This window comes from Meleagris gallopavo, chromosome 2, assembly GCF_000146605.3.
Source record: "Meleagris gallopavo isolate NT-WF06-2002-E0010 breed Aviagen turkey brand Nicholas breeding stock chromosome 2, Turkey_5.1, whole genome shotgun sequence".
NCBI classification, from domain to species: domain Eukaryota; kingdom Metazoa; phylum Chordata; class Aves; order Galliformes; family Phasianidae; genus Meleagris; species Meleagris gallopavo.
This window is the reverse complement of record NC_015012.2, coordinates 35,533,302-35,560,328: the sequence shown is the minus strand read 5'-3', so window position 1 is coordinate 35,560,328 and position 27,027 is coordinate 35,533,302. Positions and strand designations below refer to the sequence as shown.

Genomic DNA, 27,027 nt, shown 5'->3' with positions numbered 1-27,027 from the left:
CTTGGGTTTGTCCCTCATATTTGTGTTATTATAGTGCCTTCCTTCTTCACTCCTTTGTCCTCCTGTTTGAGTTCCAGTTATTGGTGATTTCTGCAGTCCTTTTCTTTCAGTATATTTGTTCTTCACTTCCACTTTTCCTTTTTGCAGCTTCTCAGTATCTCTGTTTCTTACAATTTCTTCAGTGTTATCTTTGATTTCTACCAGTATTTAATCCTGTTGTGTATTATTTGTTGTTCTCTTTTATCCTCTTCATTTCTCGTACCAGCGTTTTGGGGAAAGTGGTTGCCCAGCTATATAAATGCAAGTAGCTAAGATTGTTCTGCTGTCTTCTTGTTCAGCCTGGGATCCTGTTCAGGTCTTTGTGGCACAGCAGTGTTTCCCTTTCTGTATGTTGGCCTACACTTTATTTTTGTTAGCTGAAGTTAAAGAAATAAACAGACCAACCCTTTGCCAACTCCCACCACCTCAAGAACCAAATAACTATCTTGTAAATCCTTCCTGTATCTTTTTTCTTGTGATGTTTTTATTGAACAAGTAGGATGTGATTCAGTTGCCTAACTAGAGGTATTCTAATGCTGCCTGAGGTGCCCTAGTGTATCTTGCTTGGCCTTTTCAGCTGCTGTCCCAAAGGGCACTGATCTCTCTGAAAAATATTGTCATACCTCCCATGTCTTAGATGCCCTAAGGCACCTCAGATGGCATTAAACACTTGAATCATGCTTATGGATCGCTCCTTTGCAATTTAGCATGTGTGGAGTAGCTGCAGTTTTCTTCTAGAGTGTCAGAGATACAGAGAAATGAGGTTTTTGTTTGTTTTCATATGATCAAATACTTTGAAGAGATGTTATTGAGTTTTTAATACTGATTCCTGTGCCTTTCTTCATTTTGTACCTTGAATCACCTATGAATTCAGAAATTAATTTTAAAAGCATCGTAGCTTCTTGCTGTCAGATGTTGTCTCTGAGCTTCAAGAATATTTCTGATTTTTCACTAAACAGCCTGTAAGAAATTTAAGCTAGACTTGGTTTTCTGTAACAGGATTATATTTCAGGGTCAAGTGAGCAGGAGTCCCACAGTACTCCCAAACACCATTTGAGGTAGCTGCCCTCCCATCTCGGCAGAACTGCTTCAACAAATCATTTTTAGAGGAGCTGCTGAGGTAAAATTATCTTGCTATACTTGACAGTAGAATAGCTTGGCAGCAGCAGCACTACAGCAAAAATAGAATTACTCCTGTATGTTCTTGCAGTAGTAGTTCTGTGTTTACTGAAGTTGAATTGTCATTTCAGTTGCTATTTCTTTTTCTGTCAAACAATAAGTGGTTCTAGAGGTGATGTGTTGCTATATTTGACTTAAAGAGCAAAAAATATTTAGAGTGGAATCCAGTGATGAGTCGGCAGGTCTGCCTTTGTTCATTTAAATCCTTTCAAACTGCTGATTGCACTAACTGTCTTGGTCGCTGATGGCAGTGAAATAACCTATTCCTCTTCTACCTAAAGACAATTGCCAAGGGTCTGCTTTAGGGAAGGAATGGTTTGTAGAAGGGACTGATCAGTGTTCCTGTGTGGTGTTTGTGTAGACGCTGAAGGACCTAGGTTAGCATTCTGTATACATGTATGATGTCATTCTTCTTACTGTCTTTTTGATATTTCATAAAAGACAGTTTCTTTATTTTCCCCAAACTCTAGGTAGGCTTGGTCTCATGTTTCAGCATTGTTCTGTATTCCATATAAATGCGTTCCATGATGAAGTTGAACTTGGATTGCTTTTTTTTTTCTGTTGAAAGCCAAATGGATTGAGGGTATGGATTACATTCAGAAAGCTCTTATTCCAGGCTGCATTGAACACACACTTGTTTTACATGTTTTGTACTTAGATTTTTCTAAACCCAAGAATTTCTGAAGGATATAGGTAACCTTTCAGAAGTAAAGCTTATGGGTTTTGGATCAGTGACTGGTATGTTGTTCCTACTTTTGTTGTCTTAAGGCGAATAGGGATGTTAATGTTGTGGCACTCTGTACAACATCTTTCAGTACTACTAAATTTATAGCACAGTTAGAAAAAAAAAAAAAAAAAGGTCGCAAAAGATGAAGTTGTCAGAAGAAAACTGTACATAAGGCCAGTGGAGAGCAACTATATAAGCATCTAAAACATCTTTTAGTTTCTAACCCCTTTTTTAGACTTACTCTACTCATTTTGGCTGAATAGATAAGAGAAGAAGAACAGTATGTGTGTATGTACAAGAAAAGAAATGATAGATTTAAGTATTAATACTTCCATCTTTTCATCTGTTCGGAGCGTATTAGCTTTTCCTTTGAAATCCTGTGAAGTATTTCAAAATTGAATGCTTCTTGCCTAGGGAGAGAAAAAATGAAGAAGTGGTATTTTTTGATAGTGAGAAGCAAAAAGATGTATAAAGCACCCTTTTTCTTGTAATTTATCTTTGGCTCCATTGCTTTAACTATATTGAATTAATGTTATGTTCTGTAGCACTATTTAATTGGAAATACAATTTTATTGTAATTATCTTTGCCCAGTGTATCTATAAAAATGTGATAACTTATCGAGTATGAAGGTTTTGCCTACACTGTTCTTAAACTGGAGTGGTCATGGACACATTTTGTCTATTAATGGCAAATAGAATTGAAACTTATGAGGAAGTACATATCGAAGTTGGGGATGTAAGGAAGGGTATTTATTTAATTAGGAAAGGTGGGGGGAGAATGCAGGGGTATATTGGTTTCTGGTGTTCTTATTTTCAAAGCTGAAGTGGTAGCCATTCTCAAACCGAGTGCAGTAGTTTTGCAAATGACTTTATTGGCTTAATTTTATTTCTTTTTCCCCCAATACCATTATGTTAGAAGATGGTAAGCCACAGATACGACCGTGGAAGTAGTTGCTTTAGAAGTGAGTGTTTTTATTAAGCCAACTGGAACTGGAAGATAGCGAATCAAAATATTGAACACTTCACATTTTGTGAGCTCACTACACAGAGTAGTGTTAACATTTATGTAAAGTAACATCAGATTTGCTGTTGAGTTGGCCATTGGGATTGCAGTGTATATTCAATCTCACTTTACAGACCAGTCAAAATGTAGAGTTCTTTAAAAATTTTTCTCTAATCAAATATGGAGACGTTATATAAAAATATACAGTTAATTTGGTTATTTTTTATCCTAAGCTTTTTGTAATATTTAGGTAGTTGGAGTGCAGCTCTTGGCAAGCTGAACTGTAGCTTTGTGTACTTGGTTTAAAATAACACATTCAGAGAAAGAAAAACCAAACAACTAGCAAGTCAACACGGGAAGAATGTGTTAAATGAGTTACTTAGCATCGCATAAGAATGTCAAGACAAAAACAGAGATACACTCCTTTCCTTCAGAGTAACATTAGGATAAGTAAAAGGATAACTTTTTTCTTTGTGGTGAGTTCTGAGTTATTTGCACTACAACTCTTAAACTGTGAAGATTGAGAAGTGTTAAGATTCTGTCTCCTTCAACACATGGCCTCAAAGATTGTCTGTTCTGTATGTGGAAATTGATTGTAAGGAGCTATGCAATTGTTTGTTGTTTTTTTTTTTTTTCAGTTACAGTGAATATGAAGAGTTGACTTAAGGTGGCATACGGAAATCCAGTCTAGTCACAGTAATTTTTCGGAATTATACATTGTTGTCTTACAGTTTAGACAGTCTAGTAATTATTTTCTCTTCATACAGACGTATTTCCTGTTACCATTTTATGTCGTTTCCTCTAGGATTAGTGCATATTTTGTTCTTACTTAAAATAATAATTTTATGTTAATTGTATTTGGTATATTAACTGGGGAAACTCTACTCTTTCCTGCACCTTGTGCTTATATGTGATTCTGATGTTTGTGAATGTAGAAGTGCATACAGGAGAAACACACGCCACACAATACTGGGTCTCGTGATCAGCGAGTTCATGATAATTTGGAGTGATGCTGTGAAGCATACCTAGACAGGATTGGCCACTGGCTTCTTGATCATGAGCTCTCACTCTGCAGATTAATCTCTATGCTTCCAGCATAGATTAACCTTGCTTCCAGCTAGAGCCAAGATGTATTTACAAGAATAGTAGCAGTTAAAGATGTCACATTGAGTGTCTTGAGGTGGTAATGTTGTTTATCAGGCAATATGTCTGTAAGCCTTGTTAATCTGATGCTTTTCCCCAGTTCTGTATTCGTAATTGTTGGAAAGAAAAAAAACAACAACAAAACAATGGCTTAACTTTCTATGAACAGAATTGTTTGTAAGACAAACCACACTGTTTTTACCTTGCTGTGTAGGTTTTGAAGAAGTTACCACATAGTGGGTATTGACTTTCTTTTACTGCCTGCTCACTGTGATACCTCATGAATATGCTTTATGCAATAGCTTGGTGATTTTGTTTCATGTCGTCTTCAACAGGAAAGAGTAATTCAGAGGTAGAGAAGTAAAGCTAGATAAGGCTTTTCTTGGATTGTCGGATTTTTCATAAGCTCACATGCAAATGACTTCACTTCCTCTTGACCTATTGGAACTCTGAAGCATGCTTACTAATGAAATAATACAACCTACTTTCTTTTTCAATTATAATGTCAGTAATTAATTGTGTATTTTGTGACACCAGCAAGATGGGAACTCGGTGGCAAGCTGTGATGATTTAGATTTTTAGTTAATTTTAGTCTCTCAGTTTAAATGCATAATACATTTTTCTTGGCAAGAATTTTGATAATTTTAGTGATTTCTATTGGCCTGCTTATTCTTCTTCCTAAGAGTTGGGATGGAGAGGAAAAGAAGGAATAAGAGCTACTATGCTTTAAAGGTTCCAGTATTTTCAAAATAACAATCTTGATAGTGTGCATCTAAGCTTTACTTAACGTAAACAACGTAACTTAACGTAAGCAAAACACAGCAATCTAAATGTGGTACTTCTAAAAAAGGCTTTTGTGACATTGTTTTTAGGCTACCCTCAGTAGTCTTTGAATTACATTTTGAGATATGAAGAAATAATATATTTCATGTTTCACTGCTTGCAGAGAAGGAAGAAGCAGCACTTCAGGAATTTAATTCCCCAAAGCATCTGATGCTTGTTTTGCATATAAATTTTTTGTCAAAATCACAAGGATCGATACATAAAATATTTAATATAGCTATCAAATTTTATGTAATGGATATCCTATGTACAGTATCTTATTTTTGAGCACATGCATAAAGATTTAAACCATGTTTTCGTTTTCTGCTTTTCAGGGGATATAATATTCAATGCTCACTATCCTGACCTGCCACCAGATTTTATCTTTGGAGAGGATGCTGAATTTTTGCCAGATCCTTCTGCCTTGCATGTAAGTACTTCAGTTTGAGACCCTCATACCATACAAAGAAATTTGGCTTTTTTAGAATAGCTTCAGCAACAAGAATTTGCTAACAATGAAGAATAAAGGAAAAAAACTTTTTTATCTCAATGTCAAAAGAATATAAAGAAGTTGTCTTCTAATGTGATTTAAAGTTGAATCCATAAATGTGATGTTATTTTTAAAATATTTTAGTCAAGACGAGTAGTTGAGTAGCTATTGGCAATAATTTGGAATAGTTATTTGTAGTTATTTGTATAACTATTCAAAGTTTCTTTAAAAAGATATATATTTAATGTCTAACCATCTTAAAAAATCTCTTTCAGCAACAAGGTTTGAACATCAATTGTATCTTCTAAAAGCATTTAGTTGCAGAAAAAGTAGCATAATGTGTACTGCTGTCAATTATTTTTTTCCCCTCAGGTAAGGTAATATTGTTAAGGTTAATATTGTTGCAACCACAGTATCAAAGAAAGAGCTTATCTTCACACGTAGAATAGGTAGGGCTACCATAAGGAGAAAGCAAAGAACTTGGGTCAAAAATCAACTCAATTAGAAAGTATTAATATAGTCTTGTTACTACAGAAGGAAAAGTGTCACAATACGATACCAAATGGTAATGTTCAGTATTCAGAAATAGCCTAAACTGGTAGAGCCTTATTTGAAGAAGCCAGCATTGATTATGCATCTAAAATACTTCTGCTCAGAGGTTACTAGTAGTTACTATAGGGATGGTATAGTATTTTTGGTTCCCGAGGTATTTTTCATCCTTACTCTGCTGCCTTTACAGTCTTGCAGCCCTGTGTTCTGGCTCAACAATGTTCTTTGTCAATAGAGTTTGGGTATATTTTTTTCCTGTAAATGTCCAGTGTCTCTTGTTACGGTGGAAAGTTAGTAGTTCCATCAGAAAAGTCTGCCTCTGCTGTGGAGCTCCGCTCTAATTCCTGCTCAGTGACCCACGCAGCAGGTTATCATCTCATTTCTCTTTTTATCTTAAAATTTTCATCTTTTAGTGGAAATTCGACGCCAAAAAAACAACAGTTGGCACTTCAAGTATATTTGGTATGTGTGATTTTGTTCACAACTTGTTCAACAGTTGGAAAAAGCTGCCTGTATATATGGGATACATGGCATCATATGATGCAGACATACACCTGGGAAGCACCTTTCTCCTGGTGTAGAGCCATGCCAGGGTAGAGGCTCTTTCCATAGTACTCTGCTGTACCTCTCTTGTGCTTACCTCCAGCACAGCAGGGCATTTGCATCAGGTATGGGAGCTCCCCGAAGCAAGTTTCCTGAGGCTCTCCTATACTGTTCAGTGCTGGGGGATAGGTTTCAGGGTGGAGCAGCTCGACTGTAGTGATTGCACTGCTGAACATTGTCCTTTATGTGTGACATAACAGTTGCATTTTTTGTTTTTATCTTTATTCATTTCACATTAAGTTATGCTGAGAAATATATATAGCCTTAAAAGAATTAGCATTAATAATTGTTTTTAGCATACCTAGCTGAAATTTTGTAAGGTGAAAGTCAAGTGAATGCCTTATTTCTTTGCTTCACCTCGTCATTTTCCTGTAAAACCTGCAAACCCTTTTGGGAAGGGACCATGACACTGTTGAATAGCTATTTCGTTAGTCTTCTTTTAGGAAAGCTTTTACTTCTATGCCAATTCTAAAATTGTTTTCACAATCTTTAATTTACTAGTTCTCCTATTTTCCCTTTTTCTGTTTTACTGTTTCACAGTACTGTAGTGTCTTGAGAAGTACTCATAGTAGCAGCAGTTTCTGCAGTTGTTGTTAATGGAGGAGGAGCATTTTTTTAATGTGCTGTAAAAACTGAAATGAATAACAGAGAACAAATGAGATGTTAAACGCTCAAGGAGAATTTGGGACATCTTACAGAAGTATTGTTTGGAGGGAGAAATTTGCCAAGAGTGATGTGGTGCCTTATTTCTCATGTGAAGAGAAGTTGCTTGTAATACTCATCCACTGAAAAGCCCATAAGAATAAAAACATCCTTAGTTTTCTTTCTTTCTTACAATGTTTGTTAATGGTGCATCATTTGGGTGCATTGCTTTTCTTCTGCCTAAACATGGAACATACTTCCCACTCCCTGCATTCCAAAACAGCTTGAAGAGCCATTTGCTCCTTGATGCATAAGATATTAATTAGCCTTTTTTAAAATTAAAAAGAAAAGAAAAATAAATTGGCAGCCCAACAGTTTTTCTGTGGTCATTATGCCTTGCTATAGCATTCACTACGTTAATGTAATCTTTTTTGATAAGGTACTTGGTCATTCTCCTCCGGTCCCTCCTGATGCTATCAGAGCAAGTTATCCCCACTTTGCAGCTATGGTGTACCTTTGTTTTGGTATTTGCCTTTAAATGTTCAACATAGTTTGCAGACTTGTTTTCTCCAGAATTTTACCATAACAGTAACTTGTTTATTATGCTAAGCATTTTAATAACTCCCTTTTCTCCACATGTCTCCGACCTGTTTAATGAAGATGATTTTAATTGGATTCTAATGTATTAGGGGGATTTTTTATAGTTAGTGGAAAGGTATGTTAACATGTTAAGCAAAAACAGATTAGCATGTTGATCATAATCCAGTACTCTTAATCTTGAGCAACCTACAAATGCTTCTGATGCAATAGTTCCTGGATATCAAAACAGAATCTACAATTCACAAAGGCATGTAGATAGTATTAAAAGAGGGGTAAGTCCATAGTCTCTAGGTAAAGAGTATATGCAGTGGAATATGTGGGAATTCTGACGTTGTGCCTTCCTGCAGTGCTCTCATCTGCCTGAATGTCTTGTTTGTCAAGCAGAAGTCATCACATGTTCCATGGCTTGAGTCAAGCTTTATATTCAACTTGAAACAAGAACCAGGTACTCTAGATTCCTCAAGCTTATGTGGCTACGTTAGAGGCTGTCAGGAGGCTTCCCTAATGAAACCTGAATCACATCAGTCACTCCTGCAGTTTCCATAGCCATAGGCAGACCTTCAAGTTACGTTTTCATCTATACGCTGTAACAGGTGTTCAGTTAAGCAGCTGTTAGTCAGACAGCTAAAACAAGATTCAAGAAGTCCTGCATTTTAAAAAGTAGATGCTGTATGTGAAGATGTCTGTCTTTTTTTTTTTTTCTTCAGGAAATACCTAAATAGTTGGGCTTGTATTTTGGCAATGAGATGATATATTGTGCTTGTTATATACGGATCTAATCAATTCCTTTGTTAAATTGGTATTAAAATCAAGTCAACATGCCTTTTGAAACTCTGCTTTCTTCCTGTATTTCACAGAAATATTGAAATCGCTTCATTTTGAAACTCAGGCTGCGTCTCAATAGTTGTCCTGCTGGTTGTGGGGTATAATTTGTGTATATTCTGGGTTCCTAGAATGATGCAGAGATTGGTATTATAGTCAAGGGATTACTATTCCTTTGATTTTGGTTTGTCATACTGTTTCAATTATAATAAGAGCTAAATTCTTTAGGTTGATGATGCTATGCACAGTGTAGGCATTATTAGAAATAAACACTTATTTTTCCTTTTTATTAAAAATATCCTCAGCTATAGTATGTGCTTGATACTTGTGTGTATAGTACGCATAAATAAAATCGGCTTCTCAGAATGTAAATAGAAAAATTCCTCCCTGCTCTAGTGTTTATGCATTTTGGATGACAAGTATTAAAAATGTATTTTAAAAACAACCTATGATTCACTCTGTTCTGATTAAAAATTCAGTTGGCACAAAACAAGATTAGTGATTGTGTACGGATGAGATTAATTTGGAGCTCATTACAATGACGCCAGTTTGAGTAACAAGAATTGTTTGTTATGTTAGCCTAGTTGATTGTTAATGTGAGCCAGTTAATAACTGAAGTGCTTATGCAAAATGTTAACCCCATTTTTCCAATAATTTTGAAGTATATTCTGTTTGGCAAAGAGGATACAATAGCAGTGTATGCAAGCTAGTGGTTAGTTTAAGGGCTTGTGGGGTTTTTTGTTTTTGTTTTTTTTTAGCATCCTATTTCAGCCAATCATCCCAGAAAGATTCTGCCCACTCAGTGCTATTGAAAAGACTTCCTTAGCTGTACTGGTGATGGAGGCAAGAGGACATGAGTATTTTCTGAAGCTCAGCAAGTGCTGAGTGTGTCCTTGCAGGCTGCTATACGTGGGAATACGTATGTTGCATTCATGTTGGAGAGCGTTGTCATCACAGTAATGCAGAGAATGGACTACTGCTGTTCTGATCCCAGAACAAAGAGCTAGAAATAGTTTGCCCTTGTCAAATTGCTAATACTAGGTACAGATTTCATTCATGCAGCTAATTGTGCTGCTAGAGTATATTAAATGTTACATGATGTGTCTTGTATAGAGCAATTTTTATTTTAAGCACTTGTATTTGGATTATTAGACTCTGTAGTATTTATCATATGACTGTATGACAATTGTCATAAAGGCTGTATTGCTTCTGTGGCTATGTTCAAAATCTTAATCACTGTTACTGTCGTCGTCGTGAGCGAGCATGTAATAGGTAGTGAAATAGCTCCTATAAATATCTCCCCTTTCTTTAATTGTTCTTCATCCACCATCAGGTGCACAAGGCAGATGTTTAACAGCGTCAGTTGTCCCTATGCTCACAGCTGTTAAAAAAAAAAAACAACAATGCTTGTATTAGCTCATACCATCTAAACTACTTTGTTCTAAAAAGCCTGCCTGTTGTGTTGTTGGCAGAGGAGCAGATGCTTATTACATGTTTTAATATTGAAAGCCCTTTCTGTAAGGGCAAATGAGCACTGATAGTTTCAGGATATGGCTATAAAGTTGGGGTCTGGGAGGTTATTGGATTTGTCAGGGAAATGTGTCAGTAAGTTTGAACTGTTCCAACATTACCACCTCTTCTGTTGCTTGTATTTGGGATGTTAGCAGAGGATTCCATTCTTGGATCACTAACCTACCACTCTTGCACTAAAAGCCTTACATTAACTTGTTTCTAATTTGATTGTAGAGAATTTAAGTGTAACATAATGCAGGATTGTATGTTCTGTATTTTAAAATAAACTGTTAATATTTAGGTGCTGCGAGGACTTAGTAACCTTGTATAATTCTCTGTCATTTTCTACTTGGTAAAATCATTGTATCTATTTATTTACCTTACTTTCTTTTTCTGAAATTTCAGCATTTCTTTGCACAGCTTATGAAAATTTCATTCAGTCCAAAAGTGTAAGCAGAAGAGAACATGCTATTTCCAGAAGTTCTGCTTGAGTTATTTGTAACATCTTAGCTGTTGTTTGTTTTTTTTTCTCCTAGCCAATCCATAAATTGAATGAATTTGTATGTTTGGATCCTATGTATTTAATTTTTGGGAAGAAAATATCTGATGAGTCAGGTAGTTTTTCCTCCCTTTCTTGAAACTTGCCAATATACTCTTGTAAAATTAATTCCATTGCTTCTCACTGAAGGACTTGGTAAGGTAGGGAAACAGTTCCTTCCTTTTTTTTTTTTTTTTTTTTTGGCACAAGCTTCTTTGCTTGATAATGCCACTTGTCCCTAGAATGTGGAAAATAGAGAATATTAGCTCTTTAAAAAATAGTGCTTTTCTGTCTGGGAAATACTAGTTTAAGAGAACACTAGGAGTGTGCATGACTGAGGGGTGGCAAAGTGGGAGAAAATGTTTTTCTGCCAAGTTAGCTTATATACGTACGGTGAGAAATATAATTATTCTCCATTAGCAAGACGGGGAGAAACACTTAATGGCTTTCTAGTCATACTGTTTTTCAGAAAGAATAGTGATTTTTCTTCTATCATATAAGTTTGACCATCTTTTCCACGGCTGTACAGTTACGTGAGCAGGAAGCTTGGACCATAATCATAAAGCATTTAAATTTTAGTTTAAATAAATGAATATCTTTAAATAAATGCTTGCATTTATTTCAAGATATGTAGATTTGGCTTAGACTTGAGCTCAGAATATTGGCCTCTTGAGCCTCTGGATTTCGTCTTGAATTCATTTTAGTTAGTCTCATTTCTGACGTGGGGCAATATGGCTAAGCATGCTCATGTATTTAAATATAATATATCTGTTTTGCAAGAAATAAAGATCTTGCTAGTGCTAAGAGCATTACAATAAATCTTAGTTTATCTATCTCAGTGATTTTCAGGTCATCGTTTGTTTAAAACAACAGCACAAAGCTGATGTCCAAAGCTGGATATATGAAAGCAGAGTGTCTTTTACTGAATGTTTGAGAGTGGAATAATAATTTTGATATGGTAATTTTTTAATAACAACCATGAAACTGATAACATTGATGTCATTACATCTTTTTTTTTTTGTAGTTTCACATAATTGAAGTGTAAACATACTTGACTTGAACAATGTCAGTAAAATTTGGAAGGAAAAAAAAGTCATTATTAGAGAAGCTGGCAAAAATTAAAGGATTTTGGCCCTGGTGTGTAATGTTACTGGCACAGTACACTCCATTTTCTCACAAGAACTCCAGAATATAAGAAATGTCTTGGCTTGAAGGCAACAGCTTGTTAGCTTTCTAGAAACACATTTTCAAGGTTTTCTTTTTTTCAAAAGAAGAACAAAAATCAAATCTAGCACAATCTTCCTGAATTGAGAATACATTTAAATTCAATGTAATATGCATGTTGAATTCAAGTTGTTGAGCCATGAGAACAGATTTTTCTGGAGAGACAGTCAGCCACTGCTTAGAAATATGCAAGCAGAACAAACTTTTAAATTATCTGATTATAGAAAGTCATTGATAAATAAATACTCTGTCTGATAATGCTATTTTAGATTTGATTCAGTTCTAGGCTGTGAGTTCAGTTAAAACTTACAATTGCTGGTGATTTTGCTTTGTTTGTTTGTTTTAAACCAATGGGAATAGTTTAAGCTTGGGAGCCTGCAGATTCTTTCCTTCAGAAGATATTGGTGAGACAAAGGAATGTCCTTGCATACAGACGAGTCCTCCATTAATTTTCCCGCACAGAGGAGGGCTCAAGCTAAGTTTTGTCAGCTTTTTGCCGGTCTAAGTTTCTGCATACATTTGTTTCAAAATCTCTCTGCTTTACTCGTTGTTTACATGCTTGTGTGCCTGTGTTTCTTCCCTATCTTCCATCTCAGATCCTCAGGCATACATATAGTTGAATTATCTTTAAAATAAAAAAATTTAAAAAGTACAGAAGTATATTTCCAATGCGGTTAACATACTGTTTGTGGTATTATTATGATTTTACGTGTTTTTTTTTTTCCATTTATCTGTCTTTCTGGAGGTGTAGCTTTCACTTGCATAAAGGAACTGAGCATTTTTCTTATACTGCTTTTTGAGAAGATATTACTGATTTGCATTATCTTGTCCAGTATAGTAGGAAAAAAAGTGGTACTTGGTGTTTTTCTGAGGAGCTGTATTTTCAAGATCATATACGTTCTCTTGTAGTGCAAATGTGGAAGTAAAATTCAAATACTGCAAGCTGGCTTAGCCACTGAAACCCACAATATGATGGATCGATTTTGATTTATGGGATTTTGAGAGGGAGGAAAATGGTTAGAAGGAAACTGTTTTCTATATGCCATCTAAAAGTAAAAGCTTAAGGGATATCAGTGGACTCGGCCAAAAATATTATCTGTGAAGTTTCTACCTCCCTGCTGTAGCTAAAATTACTGTTTTTGACAGGAAGGAAAAAGCTCAAGAACTGATAAGAATGAAAAAACAGCTGTTAAATAGTGACTCTTGAGGTAAAGCATTAATACTGAGACAGTTATCTGTTCTCTGGTACACTGAAAGTCTGAGAAGTTTGGGCCTGTTCATGCTGCCATCCATACATGACAAGCAGGTCTGTAGGTAGAAAATATGAATGCATGTCTTGTTTTGAAATTCATTTTTTCTTGAGCTTTGTTCTTTTATTTGCTGTGCTGGTTAGACATGCTCACTTCTGGTAACAGCTTCTGAAGGTGAAAAAAGGCTGTGTGCTCTCTTGGTTTAGCTAATGATTAGCACATTGGATTTCCTATCCCAGGATCTGTGTGTTAAGGGAACTAAGAAATTCCTTCTCAGAACAAGTAGAGGTACAGGGTGGGAGATCTGGAAAGGGACAGATTCTGCTCTATACTCTTAGCAAAGTAAGACAAGAAATATCTTATATGCCAAATCTTTAGAAGAGTTAATTAGATAATATTGTTCTCTCTCCTGTGATGGTAGGAAGTAGTAGCTTTTGAGCATCTGATTATCTGTGGGAGAAGCTGCCAGGCTTTTTCAGGAAGAGTACACAATTAAAAATGCTCTTCTGGCCTCAGAGTTGCAGTTTGTACATCTCCAGAGCAACCTTAAAATACAAAGATCAGCTATCTCAGCTGCTCCCACAGCAAGGTGTAGGAATGATATGTGGCAACCTTCAGAACTTTTGTGCTCTCCTGTTCCTGGTGAATGATGCTTGAAAGAAATTGGTGGATTTATTCTCAGTGAATGTGGAAGAGTGCTCCATGTGTCTCATTTAGTGGGTTTTATTTTGGAACTGAATTGGGTGTGTAATTACTAATCCACAATCACACAATGGGAAAAATGATGGAAAAAAATTTTGGTATACAAAATGTAGGATGCTTTTCCAAAATCAAAATTAATTTTTTAATGTTCTACTCATGTTGTTCACTTGGTCTGTATTTTCACGCTAATTCAAGGCCTTGAGGTATTTAAAATTTTGACTAAGCATTTATAGACTAGCATAGTTTGTGCATCCAGTTTTTATAGCCTCTCACTTAAAAGAAAATACTGACTATCCCAAGTTTTGCATAATGCAAAAAGTGTGGTTGTACATAGAAGCTAGAAGAACATAAATGGTCTGTAATTTCTTTGGTAGTACTTAGCATGACAGAAATGCTCCCAAGTTGAATTGTTTTCATGGAATTTTAAGTCTTTGATGTTTACTTATGCCCCGAAATGATAATTTCAGACATGTTACTCCAGAAAGTTGTACCAGTGGTGCTTTGTGGAAGGAGGATAAGAAGAACGTGTGAAAATAAGATGACAAGAAGATGGCGTGTAGGTTTACAGTGACTGATTTGAAGCTGCAGACTGTAGGATGTTTAAGTGCTGGCTTCTAAGAAACTGAAGCCTTTAAAATTGTAACACTCCAGCCCTGCAAATACTGTGAAAATTATCTGTTGATAGGAAGATGTGAGCATATGGCAGATAATTATCCTGTGCTTTTTTCTGTGAGCAGTTTCGCCATGTAGTCCATGAGAACTGTAGCAGAGCAGAAACTGAAACCTGATTTCCCAGTTTCTAGTCTAATACTGTAACCACTGGACCCATATCTCTTCTGTAATTACATGCAGCTTGAGTGCTGATATCACAGTGTGGTCTTTCTCGTTTCAGGTAAAAACTTATGAGTACTTCTTTTAAGCCACTGTAGGATATAAGATGTATGTGTGCAGCGTTCAGATAAAAACAACATGGAAATCTGTACTTAGATTATTTTTTATGATAATTCTGGGTGGGAGATGCTGTAGAAATGTGCTACCACTCTTACGGGCCTGGGAGGTTTTGTTTACTGACATTTTCTCGTGAATCTTAATTTCTTGCTTAGAAATATAAAAGTACACTAACTTAAAATAAGATCTTGCTGTTGTTTCCTGTAGTATAGCCAGGAAAAACAGTTACAATCTGTCTTCTTTAAAATCACATTCCTGGAAGAAATTCTGGCAACCTGGATATTTAAACACATTTCAAAGAAAAACAATTTCAGATCAATTAGAAATTGTTAGCGTATTTTCATTTTGATAATGTAGAATTACAGTGTTCTGCGGACATTGCCTGAAGTTATGAAATAAGCAGTAACCTGTACAGAGGCTATGAATTAGCTGCTTTTTGAGCAGTGATTGCTTTATTTTTTTTATTTTTATTTAGTTTTTTGGGGGGGGAAAAAAAAAAGGGATGGGAGGGAATAGATAATCACTAACACTGAGTAGTTTGCAAAAGTTCTTGATTTCCTTTTTGGAAGGATAAAGGAAAGACTGCAATGCACAAAATGTTCCAGAACAAAACTCACGTGTTTTCTTTGCCAAAAGTTGAATATTGTGTCTGCTTTGAACAGCTAAATTTTGCATTGCTTTCCTAGAAGGGATGAGAAGCTGCTTTGTAGGTTTTCACTTGTCTCACCTCTAAGAACGCCATTAAAAGTGATATGGTCTGGCTGCAAGTTTTCTTTGTCTCTTTTTGAAATCCAGTAGGTATTGCTATTTATTTAAATTAATTGCTATTGAAATGGCTTAAATTTCATTCTCTGTGGGTGGCCTTGTATTATCTTCGCTCTGCCTCTTTATACACAATTTAAGTAAATTGATTTTCTCACCACTTTGGTCTTATCTGATGATCCAGAAACCTTTCTCTATCAAACTGCTTGCTTTTTATGCAGTCAGCTTCTGTCAAGAGATGGGATTAAGAGTGAGAGAATTTGAAGGTGGACTTTGATCCCCAATAAAATCTGTGGGATTTTCTTCCTAGTAAAGTATATTCTGTTCAGTGAGCTTGTTTAAATTAAGATCTAGCAGATCTTCAGAACAGATCTCCTGAATCACTTTGGGTTTTGCTAATGTAGACTGATAAATGAATGCCTTATGTTCTGTTAGTCTCAAAATATAGTAACTGAATACTCTATTTCCAATTATATTGTCTTACAATGCATGAGATTGAGGGCAAAGGCAGTGCATGTGCACGTTATTAGAAATCATTCTGAAGTCTAAATATCTAATTTCACAAAAGACCGCTTCCTGCAGACTTTAGTCTGTTAATGAAGAAAGTTAGCAATTGCAGTGGAAGCTTCTGTGACAGTAGAATATTGACTTCCTTATGGAGAGTTGCTGCCTTAGGGAGAGTTGCTGGTGGACAGATGGCAGTTAGTGGCCAGCTTCACTATGAGCACTGCTACCTGGTGAAGTTTCTGGATCTGTTCTCTGTCATATGGAAGGTGGAACACACATACTTTTCCTGTGGAACAGCTTAGTCCTACTATTTAAACTAATTCTCTAACTGGAAGAATGAGGCTTAGCTAGACATCACAGCTAACGTTGCCAGGTTTCTGTCTCCATAGAAAATGCATAGTTGTTTTCTCATGCTACTGACCTGCTACTGAACTAAACTGCTTAAGATGAGGTAACAATTCAAATTTTAGAAAATGAAAGTTATATGAGTTTCATTATGGCAATCGGAAGGTTCAAATTAAAATTCAAATTGTGGAGTTGCATCTAGTTGTGGAGGTTATAGGCAGAAGCATGAGCAGTGCCTAAACAGAAGAGAATTGTTTAACTGAGCCTCCGTCCACGAACTCGGCAAATTAGAGACAAATTCTTCCATGATGAGCTGAGAAAATGGTACTAACATTAAAACGGTTGTAACCATTCCAAGATGTGCATCTAAGCCTTTATGGGCGTGAATGCAGAACTAGTTGTCAATGCACAGTTGGAGTTGATTCATAGTTGTATACTGTTTTACGGTGGGCTGCAAATTTGCACTGCAGAGTTCCTTTAAAAATATCTCTTGGCAAACTGGACAAGGAATTGGGTCCAAGTCTGGATTTCTTTATTTTAAATGCATTACTGGATTGTTGTGTAAAATTTGATTAGCTCTCTGGAAAGGCTGCAGAAATCTCATTTCAAATTAGGAAAGATGTATTGAATGAAATATCTAAGTTAGGATACTGTCAGTACGCCTGTCAGTGTGCTCACTTTTAGGATATAGCATTCCTTTTTATTGCAATTTGATAGCTGTTTCTTTAAAAGATTCTTTCCCTCTTTTTTTTTTTTCTTGTTTAGCTTATTTGAATATATACATTTTGTCAGAGACAAAATTAAAGGTCCTGGTAAGTAAGACAGAAGGCGATTTAGACAGAAGCTATGGAAAGCAACATGTATTCTGCCATGTTGATATTTGCTGGATATTTCTTTAATTGGGTTTTTCATACCTGGCCAGGCTTCTGCAGTCTGGCTGTAGCAAATGTGTGTTTCTGTGTTTCCAGGGTTTTTCTGAAGTGGTAACAACTAAACTTCTTAATTTTGTATATGTATATACATCTAGAGCATAAATTTTATGCAATTCTTTGTGACAGAACTTTGAGCCATGGAACACAGAAACATTGAAAGCTCATTTTGTTCTTCTTGTGCTTTAAGTACTTTAAAATACTGTTTTGTACAGAAACTGTGTTGGCTACGGTTGGAAAACAGGCAAAAAGGAGAAAATGAAGGAAGCAGGCTGCTGCTCCTTTTTTTTTTTTTTCCTTCTTCTTTTCTGAAGTCTTAATTTAAGATATGACTTAAAACAACTTCCAAAGGCTACTTGTGTAAGCAATACTACATTGCTGAATGAAATATTATTTAGAACATCTTTAAAGAAAGAGGTCAATTTACTGTTGCAGAGCACATTGCATTAAGTGACGAATCTTTGCATGTTCTCAGGAGATTCATTACAGTGCTGAAACTGTAGTGATTAGGACATTCTACAAAGGATCAACTTGACAGATATCAAATTCTGCTTCTGTTATGTTTTATGTTTGTGCTATAGATAGTTGCTTTCTTTGTCTCTGATTTCAAAAATAAGAGAAGATTAAAGAAGGTACTATTTGAAGCTGTGGAAGAACAATACAGCATGTATTTGTGACATAATGTTGAAATTCAATTATAGTAAAATGGCTTAAAAATACTTTCAGGTGAAAGAACAGTGCTTAGGACAAATGACACTTCAAATTAGGTAAAAAGATTTCATATTTAAGTCATATTCAAAATAGTTTTGGTTTAAAATTTATAAATTCAGATCTGAAAAGAACATTTCTAAAAGTTAAAAAAAAAAAAAAAAAAAAGACCAGAAAGGTAATGGCCAATAGCCAGGTAGCAAGTACCATAATATAAGTACCATAATATAATTCTAAAGTTAAAAAATAATGTGTATTTAAATCAGAACTTGTTAGAGAAAATTTGTGTATTTTCTCTGTATTTACTGTTGCATCAAGAATGGATTGGAATTGGCATGTGTACTTGATGGATTGTTAGTTAGGTTTTCCTCCAGGTGATCTGTTCTTGAACCAATTCATACTTAGTTTGACTCCTTAGTTGCTGAATGAAGGGTATTTAGTAAAGATCCTAGAGTCGTATAATTCATTTTAATTCCTTCAACTGTAAAGCATAAGCACTGTTTTGATGCAGTGTTCTTGAACTCTTTGAAGAAAGCAATACTTCAGTTCCACATAGGACAAATAACAATGGATTTCCTCTTACTCTTTTTTTGTTCTGTAGTGTAATATTATTTAAAAAACAAAAGGTACGGTTGCATTTAGGTCAATTATTAAGATATTGTTGGTCATTTCCTTTGACAGAACATTTCTATTGTGTTATAGCAATGTCATTAAGAGGAAAGGTTATTCTCACTTGTCTGGCTGATATCAATACATACTGGCATATTACATCCTCTGGCTTTCTGGAAATACTTTATTTGAGCAGGAGCTTGGGAACAGGAAATTTAAGGTTATACACAGTCTGGTTTTAGACTGTATGATACAAAATGTGTTTCCTAGAAGACACTATCTACCTTACAGATTTTCTCTAGTGTTTTTTTAGAATTGAGTAAATTTAAATGGGTGGGAATAGATTATTATTTTTTTTTTCAAGCTGCAGATGGAAGAAAGGGTAGAACAAGGCTTTCAGTCACTCATTGGTATGGATGTGAGAAGCTTACAGGAGCCTTGCTGCTATCTCACTGTATGAGAACTGTTGAGTCACAGCCTGAACCACTGAGCAGCTTGGGAAAGGATCCAGTCAGCCCTGGGAGCACAGGTGAAGGCAATTCAACTGTGTGACCAGAGGGGGTGGAGCCTGGCTGCACCTGTTCTAGACCTCATTTAAGGGCTGACTGCTACTGGGGAAGGATCTCTTTCAGGAGATCTATTCTTGGTGGAGCTTTCTCCTGCAAAACTAGAATCTTCTGCTACGAGTGAGCAATCTTCTTCCCTTCCTTTATAGCACTTTTTTTTTTTTTTAATTAGCTGATCCTTCCATCATCATACCTTTGTAACACCTTTCCCATAGTATCGATCTGTCTGATTGCTATGCTCACTCATTTACCAATTACCTTGGTCTGTAATATACATTTTGATTCATGGTCATCCTGATATTCTCATTCGATAGTATCCTTGCTGTCTAGGAGGAAAAAGATAGTATTCTTTTGTAGAGTTGTATCTTTATAAATGATGATGCTGTGAAAGTAAGAAAGCCATTTTGATAGCATCTTAATGTATTTGACTTCAGAGAGAAAGGAAATGTTGTCATTGTGTGCATATAATGAAGTCCATACAAAACTATGCCAAAAGGTTACACTCAAGTCAACAGAAATAAGAATAATTATAAGCCTTTTGAAATTAAATGGCTGCATCATCAGATATTAGGTTAAAAATAGTTTCTGCTGTAGAGCTGAAGGTGCAGAGTGAAACGTATCAGAAGGTAGAACTTGTAACTTTCGGCTCCGAAGGTGGAGTCTTTGCCTGAAAGATTCTGTTTCAATTTATCTTTTTGTAAAATAAATAATTGCACATAAAAATGCGGAGGAGCTGGGATTGGAAAAAACCTGCTCAGACAGAGTTGAATAGAGTGGTTGTCCAGGACTGCTTCCAGTTGGGTTTTGAGTATATCTAAGACTCAACAAGCTCTCTGAGCAGCCTGTTCCACTTGTATTTATCAATTCTGGTGTTACACAAAATAGTAATAGCTTTTATATTTTAGGGGATGTGTTTTTATCCAGTTCGATTCATGCAGTTATGCTCACAGCTGACCAAAGGCTGCATAACTGTTAATGTGCCCTGAGCTTATATCAAGATCCATTGTGGACATAAGTACAAGGCATGTGGCAGTCTAGAGTTATCTTGTGGTTTTTATGTCAGAACTGTCTTACTGTTCTATTGGCATAGAGTGAAGAATGAGCTTTCATTTGACATTAACACATACCCATTCTAGGTCAATCAGAAGCAGGCACGTACACTGATAGAGTTAGATATACTAATAACTCAAAACCTTTCTAACTAAAACTTATTTTGCAGAGAATTGTCTAAGTGAGTTCGGACTGGATACACTGAGAGATTGTGACTGTTCTGCTGACACTGTTGCTTTCAAATGTATTAACGTTTATTTCTTTTATTTGTATTTCTTGATATATGGTCAACTTGTAATAAATTTGCCAGGCAGATGGAAGAGATTTCTGTATGGATTTCATTTGTGTTAAGGGAATGAATCAAGGAAGAAGAGACAGTCCCAGTGAAGTAGAGCACAAAGTTGAGTCAGTTTGCCATGTCACCGTCAATACAATTTGAGTAATTAGTTTCCATTGTTAGTGTCAGTTTGGCATAGTCACTGTTTTTTGAGTTAGATACTGTTCAGGGTTATACTTAATCTTATCATCGTACATTCATATCAGTTTTTAATTTTTTGAATTCAGACTTTTCAAGTCCCCAGATGGGGCAGTGTAATTTTGGGGAAGAATGGAATGGTCATTTGAGCTACTAGTCTATGCCTAGTAGTAACTCCATTATCTGTTTTGTGGTAGGTCACTGTACGGGCTCTTATTTCACATTAAGGCTTGCTTTTGCTGTTTAACCTGTTTTCCTTCCAAAGCATGATATAACCCTTCCATTTAATATCAAGATTTAATGTTAAGCTCTGACACCAAACTTCCAAATGTGTATTTACCTCTGATTTCAGTATGGATGGGGAAATGCTTGTCCTTTTGTTGCTGGAAATGAATTCAGTCTCTGTTCTTTTAAAATTCAACAGAATTTGGCTTCTTGGAATCCTTCAAATCCTGAATGCCTCCTGCTTGTTGTGAAAGAGCTTGTGCAGCAGTATCATCAATTTCAGTGCAGCCGATTACGTGAGAGCTCACGTCTCATGTTTGAGTATCAGACTTTACTTGAAGAGCCCCAGTATGGAGAAAATATGGAAATCTATGCTGGCAAAAAAAATAACTGGGTAAGCTACTAAGAATTGCTGCTACAATGCTCTTTGTTATCCTTTAATTTTAGTAAATGACAGTTTTTGGTTTAGAAAACCAGGTTGTTTGTGTGCATCTCCTTGCTTTATTTCCAATGAACACAACTTATTTCACTCAGCTCCCTTTCCTGTACTCTCTGTTTTGTCCTTTTCAATCATTCCATTACTTTGCTTGAACTAAATTTTGAGGTGAGCAATTCTTTTTTTCAACCTAGTGTTAGTTCATCTGATTTAGGGATGAACTGATAAACTCTTGAAAAGCCTGTGATATTTACAGAGCACAATATATGGAACTCTGACATCTGTGAAGATTTTAGAGGCAGAATAACTGCACTGGTATGACACCCTGCTCAGGCAAATCAGCTCCGCTTAGAACTAGAATGTATTACTATGTTTTCATGTTGAGGTTGAGCAGCAGTTTAATTCGTAGTTGCGGTGAGGTACAGGCAATGGCAACTTGTCTGAGATGAGATGAGTTGTTCCGGGAACCTAAATAGGTGGAGGAAAAAAGGACTGATTTCCTGCAGGATAGGAGGAGGTGAGAGATGGGCTAGGGCAGTGGCTTTGTAGGGCTTTGTCTTCACATGGCAATCAGGCATAAAACTGGCCTATCTATTTCTTGGAATTGCGTCCTTTACCTGGGCAATGTGCCATGCCACTTCAACCTTCTAAGTGGAGATTATTGGCAATGTAGATATTTGGGTTGGTGTGCAAGTTAACTACTTATTTATTTGTTAACTCTGCCATGTTCCCCATTAATAGTGTTTTTATCACTGGAATTTTGGAGTAAGTTATATCAGAAAATACATAATAGTGCTTACGCTGGACACGTACCCATCTTACTTTCAGCAGCAATATAATCTTGATGTATGTTATTCTTGAGAAGCAATATCTGATGAAGTAGATGTATTCTGGAAATGAAATTCCAGCACTTGTTTTATCACAGACTAGAATTCACCTTTGTCACTTTCACTGTCCTCAAGTAACAGACGACATGAGGATTTACAGCTCACTGTACTTAATTTTACTTGGCATTATCTTTATCAGAGAATTTCAGATCTGTTTCTAAATCAGTCTGTTTGTTCTTAAGTGTTATTTTCTGTAGCTGGCATCACAAGGAACTTGTCACATCTGTAGATATCATCAGACAGTTTTACTGAAGTGCTTTCTGTACCATACTCAGATTTTATTGTCACTTTTGGCAGCTGCCGAAGTTGTAGTGAAGATTGTAGAAAACTTTTTTCCTCCTTATGGAAAAACTGTATACTGAAGTCTTTGGATTCTTTCCCCAGTCCTTTGTGACTTTGAAATGTTATTTCAGTGCTAAATTATAAGATGTTATCTAAACTTAAAATGTCCAAATAAAATAAATCTCAAAGACATTTTGAGGCAAATCCTTTCAATTATTTCAAAGCTATGTAAGGTTTCTTTAGCATATACTTTGTTTTCAAAGTTTGTATTCTCTATTAAGATGTCAAAGGTCTCATTTGAAAAATCTGTGAACGTGTTACCTGCATTATGGAGGCTTCTTTGTGAGTGTCTTGAAACACAAAACTATGAAACTCATCTTTGTTCCTCTTCATATCCTTTGCAATTCTCCTGTTAGTCTTGACAATTGGTGCAATAGTAGCATTTCTCTCAGAATCAAGAGGTAACTAACTGCGTGTTACTTCCTTTGCCTAGAACTCATGAAAACTCATATTGTTGCTGTCTCTAATGAACTGATGGTGGTTCAACAGACTTGTGAAATAGTCATCTATGAATGCACATTGCATAGTGTTACGAATGTAATTATCTTACTTACATGAATTAATGAATATATTTTTTTTAAAAAGAGGAGGCCTGAGTTGTTGTGTCCCAAATTGGAACAGAAATTTGCTTGTGTATGTCTAGTTTCCTGAAGCGACCTCCAAGACTTATGACAAACTGTTGTTTAATGTGTTAGCTTCATGTTGGCAGAGTTCTATCTGATACAGATGCTCCTTAACTACCTGAATCTAATCTCTCTGTGTTATGACCAGAAGTACGTCTGACTTCACCGTATGCCTGTCAGCAGCTGGCAAGGTTTGGGTAGTTGAGCAATTTGGGCAGGGGCTGCTCTCTGTGAGTCCAGAACCTTTCTGGGAGTATTACATTGCAACACAATCTTGACTGAATGACATAAAAGATCTGGCCTGCAAGCCCTTATGTACTTTTATGCCACGAAGCAGCTGATGTTTTGATCAAGGGCCATTTATTTGTTCAGCATTCACCCACAGTTCATCAGACTTAGTCTTTAACCAGAAATCACTTTCTACATTTTTCAGGTAAATGTTGTATGATATCTGTTCTGGAAATGAGATCCAGACAAGAATTGCTGTCTATAATATCAGTTTTGGTCTGATAAAATAGCAAGTGCCCCAACTGATGTCAGAACAGTCTTTGTGCTGCTTTCACAAGGAGTCATTGACTTTCTTCTGTAGGTTGTTGCTGCTGCTCCATTTTATAGAAGGAGTACTTTCGTTGTTTCAGGTATATCCTAGGTTTCTACCTACCTGAAGACACAGCTGTGTCTGCAATAAAGATGATTCTGTTTAAATGTAGTAATGTATTTACATTCGAACTTCTAATGAGAATTGTAATATATACAATTTGTAAAATTGTTTGAAGTTGTTTACTGCAACTTTCTCATTACAGTATTTTTCTTGTTGATTTCTTTGGCAAAACACTTAAAATATTAAGATAAAATTTAGCTATGGAAAACTATTTTGGGGGAATAGTAAAATAGTACATATATGTTACTGTGGCAGAATAAATATTGCGTATTTACACAGCTTTAATTTGTCCCCTTGCCTCTTAAAATGAGGCATTATATTTAAGAAATTGCATGTCATCGTATAAATAAATAGAAAATATATGCAAAAATAAGATAGTGTTAGAACTGAAAAAAAGATCTTTTCTCAAGATTCTGCGCTGAATTGCAAAAAATCAACGTTTAATGCTTTTTGTACAGCTAAGTCAATGTAACAAATATTACTGCTGTATGTATATGCTGTATGTATGCTTTACTGAATTCCAGAATAAGGATGGCAAAAAATTAATGCAGAGAAAATCTGACATTTGTTTTTTCAAAAAGAGCCAACTTCATTGCTTGATAACCAGGTGGACGAAGTCTGGTTTTAAGGAAGTGTATGAAACAGAAAGGAAATCCTTTCCATTTCCTTTGCATACACTTTATGCATAAAAACCTTCAATGTGCAGGGGACACTTGGCAGATTTTCAGTAAACAGTTGTCTAGGTGTTAAGATTCACATCTCTGAAAATAAGTGACAGAAAGCATTCTAGCTCTTTTTTTTCTTTCTATGTTCGTTGTGGACGCTTCTGATCCATTCTTACCTTAATCAACTCTTCTGTTATGTGTATCTGTGATGTTTGTGAAGATGCATGTGTTTTGTCTCTATGCTCTCAAAACTTTGTCATTTGCTTTCAGTCCATTTGCCGGTCTCACTGAAACAGAAATGAGAACAGACAAGGCAAATCTGTGTTTAGAACCTAAGCCTAGTGAGATTTTTGTCATGTACATTGTTGCATCCCAACTACTTGTTATTGTTAACATACTGGCAATGATGTTTTATGGTCTTAGAGTGTTTTTGTAATGCCTATGGAATCTGTAAATTTTCTTTTCATTTTCAGTAATTTCATTGAGAAATGTTCTTTTAAACCTCAGTCCTTCTGTTTAGTATGAGCTCTTACATGTTTTCTGGTTAATATACCATCCTCAGAATGTTTACTTTGTAGTTCTTTGGACACTTGCTCTCATTAGTCTTATGTTTTTTCCACAGACTGGTGAATTCTCAGCTCGCTTCCTCTTGAAGTTGCCTGTAGATTTCAGCAATATTCCTACGTATCTTCTCAAGGTAAAATGAATGTCTAAGTTGACAGTATTTGTTGAGAGAATATGAATTATTGAAATGTTCTTAGTATCTTGACATTCCTGCCCTCCTCCTCTTCAAGAAATTGAAAATGCACCATTTCTAAATCTAGTTGGATTGTATTTTGGAAATATGTCATTAAACATACTGTTGTTTGGCGTTCTGTTTACCAAATAGTAAACATAATATTTGTCACTCTGGACACTGTAGAAGATTGCGTGGAATACCAATGTTATCTGGAATTTTTGGTGAACAATCAAATTGCATTAAGTAATCTTAATGATAGAAGCAGAAAAATAAACTCAATATGCCACTTCTTAACAGGGATTGAAAACATATCACAAAATCTGAACATATTGGTGTTTACTTTGCTTCATTCACTTACAAAAAACACTGAATTGAAAAGACAACCTAATTTTAACAAGGATTTAGGACAATGGAATTTTGGTGCGTGTTAGAGTATTTCTCTATTTGCTAGCAAAGGGAAAAAAGAATTGTGACAAACTACTAACATGGAATAATTTGAAATGAGTGGTTTTCACAGCAGGTGGACATCGCTCTTTCAAGCAGTTACAGTGGAAGCTCATCATAAGGTCAATGTTATTATATGAAGACAAAACAGTGAGAGATCTATTATTAACGTTAGAATAAAGTGCCAGAACGAGATTTGAGTCTGCTGCTGTTAGGAGCAGACATCTTTCTTTAAACTGCATGTCTGACTCCTCAACTTTTTACTCTTAATTATTTGGAAAGGAAAATAGCTTCCTAATGTTTAGCAGCTAATGCATTGAGAAGATAATGTCAGTGTAGATCCTGTTAGCTCCTCTTCATCTTTTTGTTAGAAGTCTTCAGCTACTGTTGGCTCACAATTATAAGTGTGAATCTTCAGTGATTCTCCAAATAATATATCTTGAGCTAAAAACCATGAAAATAAAAACAAATATAACTTATCTAGCTGAAATTCTATAGTGTGAGAGCAGTACCCTGTGATCTCTAACTTTTGCAGAACACACGCTGAGTAATATCTGTTCCTGATTTTACTCAAAAGCCTCCAAATATTTTCAGTTCCTTGCTGCGTTCTTCATAGCAGCACTGGAAGCTTCTGTTGTTCATCAGAGCCTTCTCTACTCACTGGATGGGTGGACAGTCAGGTGTAAGAGGATTGGCAAGGCCTTGCATTTAGAAAGATGCAGCAACAGTTTACCTGGACAGCCACATACTTATGGTTGGCTTCTGAAAGGCCCTGTGGAAAAAAGGAGGCTGTCAAAGGCTAACACAGACTGTGCTGTCTGCTCCTTATTGAGCACTGGAGTACCAGTATGTTCACCAGGATCATTTTAAAATTGTTGAAGAACTTCAGGATGAGCATAGCCAGTGTATTCCCTAGCTTCACAGAGCTGTCCTATGCCTCAGTTCAGCCTCTGAGGAAATGAAACGATTAAGGGCTGGAAGGTGTTGTGTGACTTACTGAAGTGTTACTGAGGTGTTAGGAATTCTGTGATAGAAATAGGTTTTGTTTCTTAAGGAGTAGCACTTTAATATGTGTTAATTCACTGTTTCTTACCTTACCCACCTGCCCCCAATACTTTTGTTGCCACTTGCTTTAAGGAAGGCTGATTTTCTGTGAATGTTCCACCTCTGCTTCCTAGGGTGTTATTCACCCCAAGTACTAAATGATTCAGTAGTCTGAAGTAAAATGTGTTTATTTGTATGTGTGTATAGACTGTGATGT

At 35.9% G+C, this 27,027-nt stretch overlaps 1 protein-coding gene across 1 annotated transcript in view; it reads left to right on the top strand.

The window, feature by feature from the left end:
- Positions 1 to 27,027, top strand: part of BABAM2 (BRISC and BRCA1 A complex member 2) — an 83,391-nt gene that overhangs the window by 20,478 nt on the left and 35,886 nt on the right. Inside the window, exons 3-5 of the mRNA XM_010706933.2 lie at positions 5,249 to 5,343; positions 21,169 to 21,363; positions 25,206 to 25,280. Of these exons, the coding sequence (XP_010705235.1) occupies positions 5,249 to 5,343; positions 21,169 to 21,363; positions 25,206 to 25,280 (365 nt within the window). The remainder of the gene's footprint in view (positions 1 to 5,248; positions 5,344 to 21,168; positions 21,364 to 25,205; positions 25,281 to 27,027) is intronic.